This window comes from Eutrigla gurnardus (assembly GCF_963514095.1).
Source record: "Eutrigla gurnardus genome assembly, chromosome: 1".
Classification (NCBI taxonomy): Eukaryota; Metazoa; Chordata; class Actinopteri; order Perciformes; family Triglidae; genus Eutrigla; species Eutrigla gurnardus.
The window spans coordinates 12,916,851-12,936,842 of NC_139915.1; the positions used below are offsets into that span (position 1 = coordinate 12,916,851).

Here is a 19,992-nt window from a genome sequence, read left to right on the forward strand (position 1 = left end):
CTATGTGGGTACCAAATTTTGGGGATATCATAGAAAAAGCCTAAAGTAATTCAGGGATGCTATAGAGCTAACGTCCCACACCAAAGCCAAATTGTAAGAAAATTAAAGCAGCTTTGAATGAGACCTCGCACCCCATGCACATCAAGGGCAGTGTCAGTGTGACTATTTTCCTATGAAAGGTGAAATGCTAGCATTTAATCATGTTGCACTTTGGTATTGCAGAAAAACCAAAGGGGGGGAGCGTACTGCTATTCCAGTTATTTTTTCCACTTCTCTATTCCAGATTGCACTGGCTAAATTGTAAATGGATTCTGTTCAATCAGTTGGTCAGTCAGTCAATATTATTTTTTACATAAAATCACATAACATTTTAGTGAAATGTAATCCTGTCAGTGATTCTAGAGAACACACACTAATCAAGTGTAGTATAAAACCATGTACATTGGAAATAAGGCTGACTTCCTTTTGTCGTAGACGGCGATATGACTATGCCTCAATATGGGTGTGTAAATATCTTCATGTGAAATTTGAATCATAAAGTATTCTCACATGTTTGTTAAAAAAAATATATATACTCTCAAAATCCAAGATGGCCGACTTCCTGTTAGGTGAAATGTTATAATTTTTAAAAATATCTCATTAAAGATGAGAGCAATAGGCCTTATTTGCCGTTGAGAAGATTTTTCTTAGGCAGTGTTCGCAAATATTCTGGCATTTGTTCTTAGGTAAGAACACATTCTAAGCACACTCAGGTGCGCACTTTAACACATTTGAGTGCTGACGTGTGCAAAATAATAGTTTTCTTGGTTCTACAGTTGTTTAATACTGTAGGATTTAAATTATATTTATAAACTTATTCAATACTTATTTTCATTATTACAAAGAATTATGTCTGCAGTCAAGAAAGCAGACACCATTTCAGTGTATGCCTGGATCACCATAGAAAACACTGCCACTCCAGCTGTCTCAACTGTAGACTCGTTCACACTCCCCAAGACGAACAGGTCGAAGAGGAGGAACTGGACACCTTATCTCACCCAGGTGGTCCTACCAGGTCCTTGGACCACCTACCCCGATCTCCACTTGAATTCCACGCCGTCTCTGTCACCCTTCCTTTCAAGCTTAGCTCATAGTGATCTATTGCCCACCCGGTCCTCTCCGTGACTTTTTAGATGAGATGGATGCCCTCCTAAGCTGCTCCCCTGATGATGGCACACCACTCGTCGTCCTAGGTGACTTCAACATCCACCCAGGAAAGCTGCTCTCATCTGAATTGATCGACTTCTTCTCCACATTTGTCCTCACACTCTCCACCCACCCACCCGGCCGGGAACCAACTTGACCTTATCTTCACAAGATCCTGTGGCATCTTGGCACTCGCTCAACGTGTCCGACCACCACTTTGTGACTTTCTCTCTCCCCATGCAGTCCACCACAAAAACCGCAACCTGAAATCCCGCTCTCTCCTCAACTATTTTTTTCTCACTACCATCCACAGTCCAATTTGCCCTAATGCCTACTGAGGAAGCCTCCTCCATCCTGATTTCCTCACTCTCCTTGTCTTTGGACGCTCTGTGTCCCCTCACCTCACGACCAGCGCGATCATCTCTCTTTCCTTCCTGGCTGTCCGAATCTCTGCGAACCAACAGATCAGTGTTGCGAGCGGCAGAGAGAAAATGGAAGAAATCAGGCCAGGATGAGGACCTTGCTCACTACCGCCACCTCCTCTCTGACTTCATCTCAACTGTTTCGGCAGCTAAATCTGCCTTCTACCTGTCAAGGATCAACCCGTCCGCCTCCAACCCCAGAAAACTCTCATGTTCTCCTCCCTCCTCACCCCTCCTACCCCTCCCCCTCCTTCCTCCCTCACTGCTGAATACTTCATTCCCTCATTCACTCCTATAACCTCCCAGAAAACGTCTCCCCCAACTCTCAACTCTGACGGCCTTACCAGCTTTAGCCCTCTCTCCTCTGAAGACGTTCACGCACTTGTTACATCTAACCACCACCTGCTCCCTTGACCCGATTCCCTCCTCTCTTCTCCAAGACATCTCACACGACATCTTGCCATTCCTCACCACCCTGATCAACTCCTCCCTCACCTCAGGTGTCATTCCAGCGGCTTTTAAGACAGCTACAGTGAAGCCCCTCCTAAAAAAACCCACCCTAGGCGCTGCTGAGATCCGAAACTACAGACCTGTATCTCTTATTTCATTCCTCTCTAAAACCCTGGAACGTGCCGCCTACAACCAACTGTCATCCTATCTCTCACAGAACAACCTCCTTGACCCTAATCAATCGGGATTCAGGACTGCTCACTCCACTGAGACGGCCCTCCTCACAGTGACCATTCAGTCCCTGCGCGACACCAGTGCCTTATCCCACTCCTCTGTTGTCATTCTCCTCGACCTATCTGCTGCATTTGACACAGTCAACCACCAAATCCTCCTCTCCACCCTAGCTGAACTTGGCATCACTGACTCTGCTCGAACCTGGTTCACATCATGCCTGACAAATCGCACCTTTCAGGTTACTTGGAATGGCTCTATGTCCAAACCCTGTTCTCTGGAAACGGGTGTCCCTCAAGGCTCAGTACTAGGACCGCTTTCTCATTATACAGCGGATCACTAGGCTCTGTAATCACATCACATGGATTCTCCTACCATTGATACGCAGATGACATCCAGCTGTTCCTCTCTTTTTTTCGCTCTCTTATGTTATCGGCAATGATATGTTGTGGTTTCTTTCTTTTGACAAATGTACTTATTTTAAGTCGCTTTGGACAAAAGCATCTGCTAAATGCCCCAAATGTAAATGGTCTTTTAAAATAAAATAAAAAACCACACTACCACATTATTCCTATTTATTACTTAACAGTTCTGTGGGATTCAGCTCAAACAACGAGCTGCTGTAGACACATGGCTCATACGCAACTTTGAGTAATTAATTATAAAGTCCGTCAACACTGGGCTCTATTGCCATAATTACTTATTTTATTAGGAGATAGAGTATCTATCCTGGCCCCCTGGTTGATGACATCACTCACCAACCTGCAGACTCACCCGGAGTGTACTCTTAATTATCTTAATTTCTTTTTGTTTTCCCATGGTATCGAAAAAAGTATCTAGTATTTTCCTGAAATATGAGAATTGAGATTGAATCGAGAGACACCCAAAGATTCTCACCCCTAGATCAGAGGACAAAACCAGAATATAAAGGAGGTCAACCATTTGCTGAAAGTTACACCTGCTTACTTACCGGCTTGTGTGAATTTCAGGTTCATACTGATACGGCTCAACAGTTGCGCCATAAATGAATGATTTTCAACATCTCCCAGTACGTCTTCCCCATATTCATTCTCGGACATGAAGGTGTTATCTGCCCAGGATCCATCCATCGTCTACCGCTTATCCTGTATTCAGGGTTGCGGGGGGGCTGGAGCCGATCCCAGTTGACATGGAGCGAAGGCAGGGTACACCCTGGACAGGATGCCAGTCTATCTATCTCTTCGAAGAACTGCTAGAGTGTTCAGAGACCGGCAAAACCCTTTTTCTTTCCCTGATGATGTTTTATATGTGGAATCCAGATTCTCATTCGGAGGGAATGACTTATCTGTGTCAGTGTACAGTCTACTTACCACTTTGAATTATGTTTTTATATTTTATTTGCAAGTTCGTTTTACACTGCTGGGATTGCAGATGAAAGAATGAGGCTGATATTGTCATACACCACGCCATAAAAATACATCTCATTTGCACAACACATTAATTTGTTTAAAGTTATTTTTTCTGCTTTTCATTGTGGGAAGACAGCGTGAGAGTTAAAGGGGCGAGAGAGAGAGCGGTGAGTTTTTGCCAGCTGTCCTTCCTGCATTTGGCAGATGAATTTGGGTGGGTGGATCGTAGGAGGGTCTCTTAGGAGAGCTAGAGTGTTCAGAGACCGGCAAAATCCTTTGTATTTGTCTTTTTTATTTGAGAGATACAGATTCTCATTGGAGGGAATTACTTATTACTTCGAGCTGTATTTTGCCGGGGCGACACGTAGGAGTCAAGTGCTTACAGTGCCAGACTGTATGCATTGCACAGCGTTACTTTGCCATGGGTGCTTTTGTGTGTCCTAGGGGTGATGCAGCGAACCTGAGCAAAAGTCTGCAATGCAATTCATAAGGTGGCACACGCCAGTTATAACAGTAAGCCTACTTACCACTGTGAATTATGTTTTTATATTTATTTTATATTTGATCCCAAGTCCGTTTTACACTGCCAGGATTGCAGCTGAAAGATTGAGGATGATATTGTCATACATCACACCATAAGAATACATCTAAGCAAGACATTAATTTAATGGAATACACAAATGTAATTATAGTCAGATCTAGTAGTGCCCTTATGATGGGGCAGTGATATTATAAGACTATTAATGTTTTTTTGCCAACTGTCCTTCCTGCATTTGGCTGATGAAACTGTTGCTTATAGCCTGTATTATATGTTTTACTTCTTGGTATTTCTGTAAGATTATGGTTTGCTCCTCGTACGTGAAATATGCCACTCTGCTGCCCGTAGACTGATCCATGTCTGTGATTGGTCAAATGCTGCAAACACCATCTCTTTTATGTGCACGCGCTCATAGCTGGAAAGGGAAACCCTGGGTTGACTTACCAAGTTGATAACCAGCGTTGTGTGACCGCTTATCTTGATTGCATTTGTTAGGGTTAGTGAAACCACACTAAAGAAAGATGGGTACCCGGGAACCGTGGGTATGTTGAACTTGCTTTGTAGTACAGGCCCCAGGTGTACCTTAGGATGGTCAAGGTAAAAGGCCACTCTAGGATGTGCAGTTTTATCTTGAAGTGTTGTGTTTATATTTGTGTTCAGTGTATGTATATGTATATTGTCATATGTTCGAGGTACAGGACATGTAGCCTCCATCTAATGTACTGGTTTTTGTCTTCATAGTGGGAAAAAGATGAATGGGTCTCTGGACCACCCCGACCAACCAGACGTTGATGCCATTAAGATGTTTGTGGGACAGATTCCACGGTCCTGGTCCGAGGACCAGCTTCGTGAGCTGTTTGAGCCTTATGGAGCAGTCTATGAGATAAATGTTCTTCGAGACCGCAGCCAGAATCCACCACAGAGTAAAGGTTAGGCTTCTTGTGACATACGTTTGTGCACACACTGAATTATTTAATTTGAATTTGTCTAATATGGAGCACTTTCATTTAGCAGTGTCATATCAAATTGAACTTGATGGTGCTGTGTGCCTTTTTTGATGACCTGGAGACAGCAGTCACTGTGAACAAACATCCACTTGAGGATGAATTTATTTTGAATTTGGTGGTCATAGGTCAAGGTCACTGTGACTAGGTATGGGACTATAAAGCATTTTATGATGATAACAACACTCACAATTAGTTGATCGTGGTGATTTGCCATTAGTGATAATTGTAAATATCATCTTGAGTTGTTTTAAAAAGCTGTCAAGCACACTTTCATGATGGACAAGTGAAAAAAAATCCTGATTTAATAGCAATATTGTGAATCACAATCGCCAGGGTAATTGTGACGTGAAATTTTCATATAATACCACGCATAACTGTGACCAGAAAAACACATTTTGGCCATAACTTGAGAAAGTCAAAACAATTAGTCTAATACGATAAAATGATGAAGTGGTGACATTTTGACCAGAAATGTCACACAGCAAGTCAACCAGTCAACTGCAACTTGACGTGTTGTTGATTGTGTACAAATGTGAAGCAGTAATTCTAATTCATTTTCATCTTTTAAAAAAAAAAAAATCCTTTTGTAGCTTCAAATAAACCAGGTGGACATTATCGGTGTGCTAACTTGCTGTATAAACCAGTTTCCTTTTTTTTTTTCAAGGAACCCTTCTGTTTAACTCGGATATAAAAATGTTTTTGGCTGATGGCTCACTCCAGGAAGCAGTTTCCGCTAAAACTCTGGAGAAGAGGGCTTCTCAGGGTTAACAAACTCTGAGTTTTCCGTTCCAGACAGAGAGTGAACTTAATGTGTAGGTCAGTTACCATGGTAACTGGCTCTATCCTTTTCCTAAATCTGAACCAACTGTTGTCCTTGTCAACCTCATAGATGTGGAACTAAAATTGATTCTAGCAGCATTACGTCGGGAGAGGATTTTGATTACTTCGTAGACTATTACAGTTTTTTCCTCACACCTCATATGTCTCATCAATATTTTCCGATTTACATTTCCAACATTTCATATCACAGACATAATCTCCGACCAGAACAGATTCTTTGCAGAACTCTTTAGATTTTTGGCGAATGGGAGTTTTCTGAAATGTTTTAAATTGCTGCTTATATTTACTATTTATATTTATTTATATGTTAAATATGATTAAAACCATATGTATCCCTTAGTGTACTTATTTGCACAATATCCTTATGCTTCATTTCCAGCTGCAGCCATGTTCTTGTTGTGCCTGTGGGATTGTACCAATATCAAAATAATAGTTTTTACATTTTGTTACTTACACTCATGCACTACAGGAATTGAACCCGTCACCTGTGCAGTAGTCAGCGTTATTAATTACACCACAGTGTTACACAGCCCATTTGAAAAGAAAATGTAACTACCGGTAATTAAGTAAAATGTATTTATAAAGCACATTTATTTACAGTTCCCACTGACCAAAGTGCCATACATAGTGCATTTATGAAGTAAAAATGAAAAGTAAAAATAAAGATGTTAAAGGGATAGTTCGGAATTTTGGACATAGGACCTATTTTCCAAGTCAGCCGGTGTGTTCGAGACGTCTGGAGACGTTTTCAAGAAATTTCATTCAGTTCTTCTAGTTGCCGAGTTCGCTTATGCTATGGCTAGCCCAAGTCAATGGTTCTAGTTAGACAGGCATTAAAAACACTCATACGGACTCCACAGTGCACCCGGGGCAAATCAATTAAAACACTAGACTGTCGATGTACATATCTGTGTTGATAGAATAATATTTGAAACAAAACTAACCTCGCATCGCATGAATCATCCATTTTTTGAGGAACTAGTTTCTCAGCAGCAGCGGAATTTTACTTTGCTCCATCGGACTCAAAACTCTAAGACGCGTTATGTTTATTTCAAACATTCTATCAACACAGATATGTACATCGATAGTCTGCCATTACAACTGATTTGCCTCGGGTGCACTGTGGAGTGGGCAAGACTGTTTTTAATGCCTGTCTAACTAGAACCATTGACTTGTCTCCAGGCGTCTCAAACACCGGCTGACTTGGAAAATAGGTCTTATGTCCAAAATTCCGAACTATCCCTTTAAATCAAAGAGACACATAAACACAAACATCCACATACTAGAGTCGGGATGCAGCAGGGACAAACATAGATGTGCAGAGGTAGGACAATTAAGGTGGAGAAAAGGCCAGGGTGTACAGATGGATTTTGAGCATTGATTTAAAGGCAGCAATAGAGGGGGCATCACGTGTGTGTGGTGGCAGTTGGTTCCACAAGTGCGGAGCAGCTACTGCAAAGGCCCTGTCACCTTTCTGTTTCAGTCTAGGGCGGGGGTTATGGAGAAGACCCTTATTACAGGACCTTAAGGACATAGGGGCTGAATGGGGGCTTTGAGGTTTAAACACCATCAGCAATACCTTGAAATGGATCCTGTGATGTACTGGCAGCCAGTGAAGGGAGGCAAGAACGGGGTGATGTGCTCCCGCTTTTTAGAACCAGTCAACAGTCTCGCTGCTGCATTCTGGACCATTTGGAGGCATGATATGAGGGACTGGGAGAGACCAAGGTAGAGGGGGTTACAGTAATCCAGCCGGGCTGTTATAAAGACATGGATTACTTTTTGCAGATTGTGATATGACAAATATGTTTTATTTTATAGATTATTCTGAGCTGGTAAAAGCTGTTCTTTACTACAGAGGATGTTATCAACTTTTAGATCAATCAACTGTTTCATTCAGTCGTATACGCATTCATTCAGGCAGTAATTGCCTCCCAGACCATCTGTCTATACTTTGCCTTCTAAGGATGAGCTCATTTTCTCCATAAACTGCATAAACCGTAATATCTCCAACTCTCCTGTTGCCTTGGTGAATCATGGTATCGAAGCTCCATTGATGATGGCTTTGTAGAGTCAGCAGGTACACGGGTAATTGAGTTTACATACTCAGAGAGTTGATTGAACTAATTCAGAACAGCTGTTCTGAAACCGAAAACTCAGATTTACTCAGAGTCTAGGGTTAAGCTAAGAGTTTGTTGAGCCTGCTTTCTGGAATAACCCGAGGTGTTCTTTGACTGCAGGGAAAAACACATTTTTAATTCTATTTATTTTTCTTCCTTTAATTGATATTTTTTGGGGTTGATGAAGACCTTGTAATTTCCTAGAGCAGAGGTCTTCAACATTTTTTGGCCAAGGACCCCTTGGCTTATAGTGACACGGTGGAGGGACCCTCTAATTATATATCATATAAAATTGTGATGCTTATTAAACCAAGCCAATAATAATGTGTAGTGCAGCCTATAATGCAACGTATAACAGTACTTTGTTATGATGTATGTTTAAAATGCTTAGCCATAAAAATACTAATTCTTGACAGATTCAGATTTATAGAACATATTTTAATCACAATTTCACAACATAACATTTAATAGGAACAATTATATTTGCTTATTATAGGTTGTATTCGTGTTAATGAGTATTTTGGGACATATCATTTTGGGGAAAAAAAGTTTGCGATCAAATAATTTCGGTTACCCGCTGCAGTAACTCTGCAGACCTCCTAGGGGTCGCGGACCCCCTGTTGAAGAACTCTGGCCTAGAGGTAGTATGGCCAAACTTTTGTGGGCCCAGCATATCCTCCACAAAGCAGATGGTAACACATCTAGTAACTGAGTCAGGTGTTTGATACAGTTATCTTTTTCAATCCCTGGCAGGCTGCTGTTTTATAACATACTATACTCGCAAATCAGCCTTGGAAGCACAGAATGCTCTGCACAACATGAAGATTCTGCCAGGGGTAGGTGAAAGCCTCCTTAATCTACACTTTCAATGCATGCTGTTTCATATGGACTAACTTCTTCTGTGTGCCTGCCCCTTATCAGCTGTACCAAATGTGGGATGTATGAACTGTCTGGGCAGATTAGTGTGAATGTGGATTCAGCAGTCACACTATTGAGAGCCAAATCTTTTTTGTTCAACTATTTCTTAAGTACATTTTTTGGACTAACTGTGCATACAACTACCGAAATTGTATATTTGTTTAAAAAAGGCCCAGAAGGTAACTGTTTAACCGGGAAATTGGTACAAGTATTGTACATTGTTGTTTTCAACCAAATTAAGTAACAGCGGTCAATAGAAACCATATCATCAAACAATGTTGGGCTGTATTCAAAATAACACCAAAAATCAAAGTAAAACATTCTAATCACAGGCTGATCAAACTTGCATGACTTTCATCACGGCAACTCATATTTTGACTCAGTAGTGTGTTTTGCCCCTGTGGCAGTACTTGGCAGCATGCCTATGGTATGTTCCATAGGTGCTCAATTGGATTTAGGTCAGGGGAACAAGGGGGCCAGTCAATGGCATCTATGTTTTTGCGATCATGAACTGCTTGCACACTCTGGCCACATCACGACATTGTCCTGCACCAGGAGGAACCCAGGGCCCACTGCAGCAGGAGGAACCCAGGGCCCACTGCACTGCACTAGACATGGAGGTCTGTGCAACTCTCCAAGGCTATGACTCCTCAGACCATCACTGACCCACCATCAAATTGGTCATGTTGGATGATGTTATGTTGGAGGAGAGATGGTCCACATCTGGGCCAGGGTGGGAGTATGAACCACTTCCCCACCACTTAAATTACAACAAAATGAATTGAGTTGGATGCAATTTGAGTTTAATATCACCATTTCCAATGATTCCCAGAGTGAATCGTAACCCTTTGAATACCTTCAGTTTTCATGTTGTTGCAAGTTTTTCTAAGTTGCATGCGATACTGTAATTCCTTCAATCATGCAATCTTAACATTAGATATGGATAATACTGATAACTGTAGGGCTCGCATAGGTGCTGTATTCATTGCATAATCACCAATCCATGGCCGACTGCATCCCCAGAAAAGGGAGCATCTGTCCCACTATTTGTGGATTTGGAGCTTTAGCCATCCCCCCCCCCCACACACAATCTTCTTCCTAAGTATTCAACATTCTACTCGGCAGAGTTGCAAATTGTCTCTACTGACGTTGTTTCCTCCCATTTCTAATGTTGTTATTTTATGTAGCTCTGAGCCAGAAATGTATATAGTCCCTGCTAAGTAAAAGAAAATAGATGTTGTGTGTGTGGATTTAGTGGTATGCTGAAAAAGGAGTTGAGACTTAAGTTGCTCTCAAGTCATGTACCAATCTGTAATGATTCCTTCTATAGCATGCTGCTTCAGTGGATATTGTTTGATGTATTTAGCCTGGCTCCAGGCTTAAGCTGAATGTGTATGGGCTTTGATGATCTAATCTGCACTGATGAACTGGACTGCAGTTTTGAGCCGGATTTTCCAATATGCGAGCAGGTGGCCCATGTGACAGCCATGAAATGATGTTCTTGATTTTGTATTATCACAACTATGGTGGGCTCATCCTGTGGCTGTGACAAAACTGGTATTAGTTCACCCCCTCTGGGCCTCCCAATTCCATCCTGCTGCCGGCCCTGTACCTGAGGGGCCTGAGTCTGGAATATCACCAGGGGCATGATTAGGGTCTGAGGTGCCAATGTCACTGTTGATTGTGTCTGAACTTGATCCATGGTCACAGAGGTGCTTGAGTCTTTGCCTTCTCTTTCTTTTTTTTTGTATATATAATTTTTATTTACTTTTACGTATACAGTACAACAAAGTTGACAAACAAAAACAACAACAGCAACAACAACAACTGCAAAAGTTGAGTGGAAGTTCATGAATACATTCATAAAACACCCCTCCTACACACACACACACACACATACAGTGGTCCCGTTCTGAGACTGGCAGGGCTGGGGACATAGCCCACCAAGACCGGGCACCACACAGAGAGTGCTGAAAAGGGAAAATTGAGGCTATCATTCTGCCCGTTCACAATAAAATGCAACATTTTAACATTTGGAAACATTTAATCCTGTTCTCTTCCACCTGTAGAGTAGGAAGAGAGAGTCAACAAGCCTGGTCCAGTGACCACCTTTCTTTCAGGAGTGACATGATTTGACTCAGGGGATCTGTGTGGTCACTGCCCAGATCTTGCAGAGCAGAGGCTGCTTGTTCCATAGAAACAAGTTCCAGAAAATCCTTCTGCCAGTTATCTATATCAAAACAATTTGGTTTCTTCACTTTCCAGTTCATAAGAATTAGTCGTTTAGCTGAAAGGAAGGCTAGGTCTAACAAATGTTGAAGTTTTTTTGTGGTTGCTCCCTCTATCTGTTTTCCCAGAAGGCCCACTGCTGGGTCCAATGGGAAGTTGATTTTAAATAATTTACATAAATAATCTCTGATTTTTAACCAAAATGTCTGTGTTTCTGGGCAATGCCACAGTAAGTGGATGAGAGTTCCATTCATTCCACACCCATGCCAACACTTATCTGTAACACCATTATTCATTTTCTTAAGTTTATGTGGGGTGATGTAGGATCTGAACAGAATCTTGATTTGTATGATTTTATACCTGACACATTTTGAAAGATTGTTTGAGCGGTTCAGAATAGTTTCCCATTGTTCTGATGTTAAGTGTATGCCCAAATCTTTCTCCCATTGTGCTTTTTTAACTTTAGAAGAGATGCAAGAAGAAGTGTAACATAACAGCCTATAGATTTTGGATACCTTTCCACTGCCAGAGACTGCATCCCTGAACTTAATATCTAAGAATTCATTATCTGCTAACATGATATTTGCGAAGCTTTGCATGATGGACTTGATTTGAAGATACTGGAATGTATCCGAGTTATCTAAACCAAATTTCTTCTTGAGTTCCTTAAAGGAGAGCATTTCTCCGTTGTTTCCCAGGATTTGACCTAGGTTGGTGATGTTTTTTTCTTGCCATGAGTCATTGCTAATAGGTTTCCCACCGGCCTTAAATACTGGGTTGTCCCATATGGGGCATGAAGGTAAAGCTAGACCATTCATTTTGAGTTGTTTGTGTATTTCAATGACAATTTTACACGAGAATTAAATTAAGGGATTTTTTATGATTTTATTAGATTTGGTGTGGTACCAAAGTGAGGCTAAGGAGATATTCTTACAGTTCACAGTGACAAGTTTCTGTTCCAGCCATCTCCAGCTACCCGTGACTGCCTGCTCCTTCTCGTACGCCCAGAATAAGGGATATACACTCTGCCTTCTCTTTCTTGAGTTTGGCCAACTCATTCAGCTGTAGTTGTGTTAGCCTGTTGGCCAGGTGTTTGGTCTTTTTCCTGCAGTTTTCCGTTGCGCTGTATGAAAGATTTCTTCAGTCATGTGTTTTCCAGCTGTATGCATGAGCATGACCTTAATATCACCTAGTTCCAGCGTTACTCCTGCTATACTTTCTTCCAATGCAGTGATCCATTTATTTCTGGAAATACCCATGTATGACCACGACACATAGCAGCGTTTGGTTCCTGGCCCTTTAGTCATTATAGGACACATTACTTCTGGGGCATCCTCTGTCAATGCGTATCCAGTATTGTTTCTTCTTCCATAGTTCTTTTCCACTTCAGAGCTGTAGCCCATTATGTCAATTTGGGAATGTATCCGCTCTATGTGGTAATGGACCTGCATTTAAAGCTACTAGCTGTAGTTGCTTTATACTACAGAGGAGCCGCACTTCGGCATGCAGACTGGCCGAGCCAGGATTCGAACCACCGATCTTCCGATTCGAGGATGGCACCCTCTACCTCTGAGCCACGCTCCTTCTTAAATCTTTTACTTATTCCTCTATTCTGGTAGATAGTTTGCATTTGCTTTCTGTCTCCAGCTGATGCCATTTCGCTTCACTGTAGTCCTCTTTCTCTATGACCCCCTGTAGTTGCACCACCATTCTTCCTGTGGGGTTCTGCTGATTTTTCACTAATTGTGCAGAGGTTCTATACTTAAGTACAGGTACATGTGTTCAAAAAGACACTAGTAAAGGTAGAAGTACTGTTTCAACTTCTTTATTCAAGTAAAAGTGAAAAAGTACAGACTCTGAAACGTCCTAAATGTATAAAGTAAAAGTATCACTTTGAAGGACAAAAATGTTCTGAAGTATAAAATAACAAGACTAGGTGAAGCCTAGTACATGTCTGAACCATGTGGTCAATGTGTTTATTGCAGATTAAATGACATGGTTATGCCACATTTGAGTAGAATGTTTTAGTTAAGTTTAAGAGTGTATAATTAAGCAAATTACACTCATTATATGGTAGTTAATTCATTAGTAAGTATATTTTATACAATTTATAAAAAGTGAAAGATATGAGCCTCCAAATTTTAAAGCATTTCCTGTTTATTAATTGGAGCATGTGTGTGAAAAGATTGGTGTGTAACAATACATACATAGTAGGATGTTTCTTTTGTAAATAAAAAAGTCTAAACTTCTCTCTCGACTCAAACTATCTCTACAACCTGCAGCCTGTCAGTCAGTCACCATGGCAACACTGTTGTTGATCTCACGTGATTTCCTTCCTGTTTTTTAGCGCTGATGTGTTAGCACCACTGTATGTCCTACTGTGTTATTTCCCCGTTGTAGTGTGCAGTTTAGGAATTTAAGATTTCCAGGTTTCAGACATATTAAAAAATGTCACACAGTGTTGTGGTGAATAAATATCATGTTGGTGAGGAGTATCAGGTGCAGGCAGTGGCTGAGTGTTTGCTAATGCTAGTAAAAATGCTAATAAAGACCATTATCACAGCAAACAGCCCAGTTATTGTATCCAACAAGCCAGTTCATCATGCAAACATATTGATGAAGTTGGTGGTACTTCACTTAGAGTTGTGCTGTCTATTAGGGGTGAAGTTAGATAAGGTGAATGTTAGCGGAAGCTGCGCTAACACTAGCTACAGCTGCTATGCTAACACTAGCTACAGCTGCATGATTGAATGCAATATGAGATGCTTTTACTTGCTTGAGCAACATACGTAACACATATATTTGTAACTTTAACTCCAATCTGTGCTTTCAGTTTTATACAAAATATTTGTAGTAGTTTTTAGTGGATCTGATCCTGACGTTACTCCAGAAAAGATGCTAATACTTTAGCGTTGTCATGTCAAAATGAATAAAAGAAGGAAAAGAAGGAAGGAAGAGGTACAGGGAAAAGCAGAGTTACAGTAACATAATATGATGAAATGGATGAAAGGAATAGTTTATTGTGTTGGTAGTTACGGTTGTTATACGGTAGCTTACTTTTGGATGTTAGCAATGAGGTTTGCTAATAAATAAATAGTTAGAATCAAACATAGGCACACAAACGTTTTCAAACCGGTCTGATACTAAGCCAAAGACCAGACCAAACCGGTTACCGACCTTTCCCACTAGGCGTCGCACTTGCCATAGCAGACCCTCCCGAGTGATACATTAATTTTTTTACACAGAAGATTGGGCCGTAATCACTGAGAGGATAGTCAAAAATATGCCGCGATATGCCCTTACCGTTTATAAATAACTTTGCGGCGTAAGGCCGCATCGCTGATGTTTTTAATTTTCCAGAACATGTCATAAGGCCAAATGCCGGTTCAACTGGTTTGCATAAATTAAACCGGTTTAGCCCGTACACCAAAATGAACCGGTGAAACCGGATATCGGCCCAACCCTAGTTAGAATTGACCTCAGTTGACGTTGCTCCCACCTTAAATACATCCGGCACATTAGGAAAATTAATGTTAGGCCTGTTCAGTTATTATTTCAACTGTTGGCTGTGTCATACATTTTATTGACATCCGGTTAGCCAACTTTTGCCTTGTTAGTAACAGTCAATTAAAATGTGCTTTGTTTCTATCCCCTTTATAAGTACCAGTTGTAAGCCTTTGGTTTGTTGTGTTACAGTTTATACAAGTGTGTTCAAGTTTGCATCGGTGTTAAAGTGAACATCATTACTTTTATTCTCTAAAACCATGACAATACTAATGAAACACATTCTTGATTTTGTTATCCAACTGAAAGAAGTTTAAAATTGAATTAGATGTAATATGAAAATCCAATATGAGATGTATGAACTTGAAGCAAAACAGTCAAACATTGGCTATTTTTGAATTATGCAATATTGGAGAAGTCCTTCTTAGTGAGAAATGCTTTAAATGTCACACCATTTTCAAAGTGATCACATGCTGCCCTCTGGCGGAGTGTCTGCGTTTTACAACTCTTTTTTCAAAGCCTGTTATGTCTACTGAAGGTTAGTGCATGATGTTAAGAGGCCAGCCCTTATCTGGGCTTGTTTTGACCCCCGGGCATGGAGCTCAAGACTTTCAGCCCCCCTTAACAGCTCACATCCGTTATCCAGAATGCCATTGAAAGAGTTTTAAGCATATTTTGATGATTCTTGGGATACTATCATGAATCACACTTATTTGGGCCGGGATAAAAGTGACATGCCATTTTCCATATTGTCGCATGTCTAGACACATCAGCCTCAAAATGTCACCAACCATCTTGTCACGTTTTTAATGTTATGTTAATGTAATATTACTTTGCTATGGTATACTTTTGGCATTGGTGAAAAAGCAGTCTTCGAAGATGTCTTCTATGCCATGGTCCAAATAGCAGCTAAAAGAGATTCTTTGACTGACAAACTTACTTATTTGTCTCACTTTATGACTTGTAATGTTCTCAGTGGGGAAATTGCTAATGGTCCCAAATGCCAAACACATTGTGAGCTTGAACGGAATGGGGGTTTTGCTTAATCATTATATATCCAATTTGCTGTTGCAGCAAAATAAATGGTAAAATAATTCAGAAATTAAATTCCACTACTACTTATTATGTAGTATAAATATGTTTTTTTTTTTTCTTATATGAATGTGTATTTCCTAGTTGTGGGAATTGTCAGTCACCTCACGATTTGATTCTATTACGATTCAGAGGGTCACAATCATAGAATCACAGAATGGATTATTTCTCCACGTACAGGGCTCAACGCTAAGGTTTTTTTTCCACTTACCCGGTCGGGCCAGTGGGTCTGAATTCTACTTGCCCGAAGTCAATTTTCACTGGCCCCAAATATAAATCGTTTTTTTTATTAGTGGTTATCAAATAACGACAAAGATTCAGGTAAATTGTTATATTTGATCTTTATTTACAATGTATGACTAATTCTGACATTGTTGGAACATTGGTATTTTTTTTTTTGCGGTTTTATCCCATATTTTAATCTTGGCCACTCAAACTTTGGCACATAAATTAAATAAATAAATAATCCCCTCACACCCAACGTGCTCTCTGACCTGCTGACAGCCATCGTCCTACAACACGTTCTGCATTGTAGTTGGCGGTAGCGGAGCTATGTAGCGGAGTAGCGGGAGTTTCGCGATCTCAATTTTGATTGGCCAAAACCACATTTAAAAAAAATCAAATAGTACGCCAAGCATTACAGCATTATCCGACGAGGGCAAGTGGAGGGGGAACATCATAACTTTATCGATGATGATCGTTTTTTTTTTTTTTTTTTTTTTTGCTTCGAGTCCTCCACTTGCCCGAACGGGCAAGCGGGTTGTCATAGTTACTTGCCCGACGTGGCGTTTTACTTGCCCCGGGACGTCGGGCAATCCTTATTGTTGAGCCCTGACGTAGTATTTCCACATTGTTCTGTGGTGGGCTGTATGAAAGTGTGGGTTAGGGTGAAATACACTGAGCTCCTCTGGGTGATGTTATGAACTCAGACAGGACGGCGTTTGGTTTCCTAGTCTATCTGGGACTTCACAACATGTAACAAAGCAGCACTAGTGGTGATTCCAGCCATGATTGATGACATGGAGTTAAGCCCCGCCTCCTCTGTGTGTCTAGCGGGAGAGATGCGAATAAACACAAATGATCCTGCGATAAACTTGCGTGAGTCACAAGGTCAAAATTTGCTTCAAGTTTGGAGGGGACATGGCATTAGAGGCACTGAAATAATTTAGTTAATTAAAAGTAAAAATACTTGTAATGGGTAGAACTCTCCTGGCTCTCCTGCAACCATGATGCTTTTTTCTGAAACTTGTACAACACATTTCTAGTCTCCCGACCACTTATGATTTACATTACATGTCAATGATTTACACATCTATTCATAAATTGATGGTGCCACCTTCCCATCAAGATCTTATTTAAATGCAAATTAACACATATTCTCACAATCATTTTGCAGATTCTGAGAGAAATTTTGAGTTCAATATTTTTGCTCAAGGACACTTTGACATGCAGACCCGAGAATTGCTGATCTTCCAATGAGTGTACAAGCCACATATTAACACTAATGTCGATTAACGCCCACATTTACATCCTTTAACATGGACATGGGATCTCTACTAACATTAGTGAAATACATATTTCACCATTATAAGTACTAATGTGTGTTTTGTTGCCTTGTTCAGATGCACCACCCAATCCAGATGAAGCCAGCTGACAGTGAGAAAAACAATGGTAAGGATTTTCTAGCATTTTTGTCTGTTTTATCTTTTAATTTATAAACAACAACAAAAAAGACTCCATTAAAAAACACAGATTTTATAATACTGATTGTAAAACACACTTCAATCAAACATGACAGGGACAAAATGAAACTCATCACAACTGTCTGAGGGTGCACTCACACTACACCAACCGTACCGCACCCAGATACGATTGAGTCTTAAGTTGGTTTGACTAGTGTGATGCTCCATTCTGTACTTAAGAACGGTACGCTTCCTCGGCCCCGGCAAGACTGGAAGAGGTGGATTTCAGTATTGTATGATTGATGCGCGAGCATGAATCCTTCAGTAGATCTGAGCTGGTTCCATGCTAATGTGGCTACATCAGAAAACACTGTATCTGTTCCTTTGACATGATGCAATACTAACAAACAATGGTTACCAAAGTAGTTTTCATGTCAGATCCATGGAAAGAAGAAGACAACAGTGTGTGTAGGCATTTAATAATAATAATTTAAATCTCAATGGTATTAATGAAGCTCTGAAGCTTCCAAATGTTGTAAACATTGTAAACATGAGTCTATGGTCTCCTATCTCTAGTTTCAAGTCTTCCTCAATCCAGCATGATGTTCTTATAATAATACAATCATTTTACCATATTGGCCAGTACTGCCCATTTAAGGTCATACCACAGCATCTCAGTGGGAAGTCAGGACTTCCAAGATTCTCCAAAACTTCATTTTGTTTTTTTAGCCATTCAGAGGTGGACTTGCTTGTGTGCTTTGCTTTCAATCATTATTCTGCTGCAGAACCCAAATGCACTTCAGCTTCAGGTCACAAACTGATGGGGGACATTTTCCTTCAGAGTACTCTGGTAGAGAGCAGAATTCATGGTTCCATCAATAATCGTCAATGATCCAGGTCCTGAAGCAGCAAAGCAGCCCCAGACCATCACACTAAAACCACCATGTTTGATTGCTGGTATGAGCAAGTACAGGCAAGTACTTACTTAGTAGTATGTGGGGCATACTACTGAGATGGGACAAATTAAATTTAGCCTATTGATATTCTAATATTAACAATGATTTTATACATGAATGGGAAAGTGGTTATCCCAGAGTTGATCGTGTATCGGCACAACCTGAAAGCAAAACCTGTTAAAATGTATGGATACCTGGCTATTGTTTTAATTAAACAAATATGCATGTTGAACATTCTATTGCACCATTGTTTTGTGTTGAATACAGCAGTGGAGGACAGGAAGCTGTTTATTGGAATGATCTCAAAGAAGTGTAATGAGAATGACATCCGACTGATGTTCTCACCATATGGACAGATAGAGGAGTGCCGGATACTTCGAGGACCCGATGGACTCAGCCGTGGTAAGACAATATAAACCACTTATAAAAGTCAAATAAGAATAGAATGAAAATTGGAAACAAGCATTTGAAAAAGTCAGTTATAAGGCAAAGTGGTGTGGTTAAATGTGGGGTATAGTGATAAGTATAGTAATAGCAGCACAGTAAGCAAGTCTACATAAACCTCCTGAAGTGGCTATACTTGATATTTTTTTACAATAATGTGTCACAATAAAATAGGAGTAGAATAGATATTGAACTGTTTTCATTGGTAATTTTACAGAGAAAATAATTGTTGTGTGTTGTTATGGTGCCTAGGGATGCACCGATACCACTTTTTCAGACCTAGTACAAGTATTTACTTATATTTGCCGATACCGAGTAGCTATTGTTAAGAATTTTGTGATTTGATTAAATGTTAAAATGGCTTGTCCTAAAATCTTAGTGTTTCTGTTATGATTTCCTTTCATGTTCTTTGGAAATCCTTCCCTGTTGGTCAGTCAAAATCACTCAAACAGCCAAATAGAATTGTGTCCTCCCAGTCTGTGAGTTGCTGTTTTTTTGGTACATTTACGCTGTGCCAACTCAAGGGAATGTTGAGAGCACACACAAGATGTCAAGAGCCCAGAGAAGCTGCACACAGCTGTCAGTCAGCCCACCTAGAGTAGAGTACTAGTCGCTGGTATCAGTGTCTTTTTTTCAGGCTGACAGGGCCAGTGTCAGGGTTGAAATCTCTAATAGGAACATTTGTGGATTGAGGTGACTGTACCACAACGCAAACCACCAGATGTGAACCACCAGATGCTTTTTGATGAAGCCCTTTGTGGGGCTCAACTTCATGTCTCCATCTGTAGCATGGCAGAGTTGGACAGTGCCAGGCACTGCATACTCCCAGCCTGGCTCCAACACTGTGTTAGTGTTCAAGAACTGTTGCTGCTCTGGCTCTCAGTTCTGCAGTGCTGTGAAGACCTGGCTGCATTAATGCAGGCCGCTGCACCAGTCTGGCTGAATCTCTGACCAGCGGCTAGCCTTTGCAGTATTGAAATGGTACT

General features: G+C 40.7%; 1 protein-coding gene across 4 annotated transcripts in view; it reads left to right on the forward strand.

The window, feature by feature from the left end:
- celf1 (cugbp, Elav-like family member 1) overlaps positions 1-19,992 on the forward strand; it is a 49,269-nt gene that overhangs the window by 11,650 nt on the left and 17,627 nt on the right. For 3 of the 4 annotated variants that reach the window (XM_084019249.1, XM_084019246.1, XM_084019247.1), the window contains exons 3-6: positions 4,956-5,143; positions 8,935-9,017; positions 17,547-17,595; positions 18,830-18,964. In XM_084019249.1, the coding sequence (XP_083875375.1) occupies positions 4,956-5,143; positions 8,935-9,017; positions 17,547-17,595; positions 18,830-18,964 (455 nt within the window). The remainder of the gene's footprint in view (positions 1-4,955; positions 5,144-8,934; positions 9,018-17,546; positions 17,596-18,829; positions 18,965-19,992) is intronic. The other variant, XM_084019248.1, reaches the window with a different exon arrangement.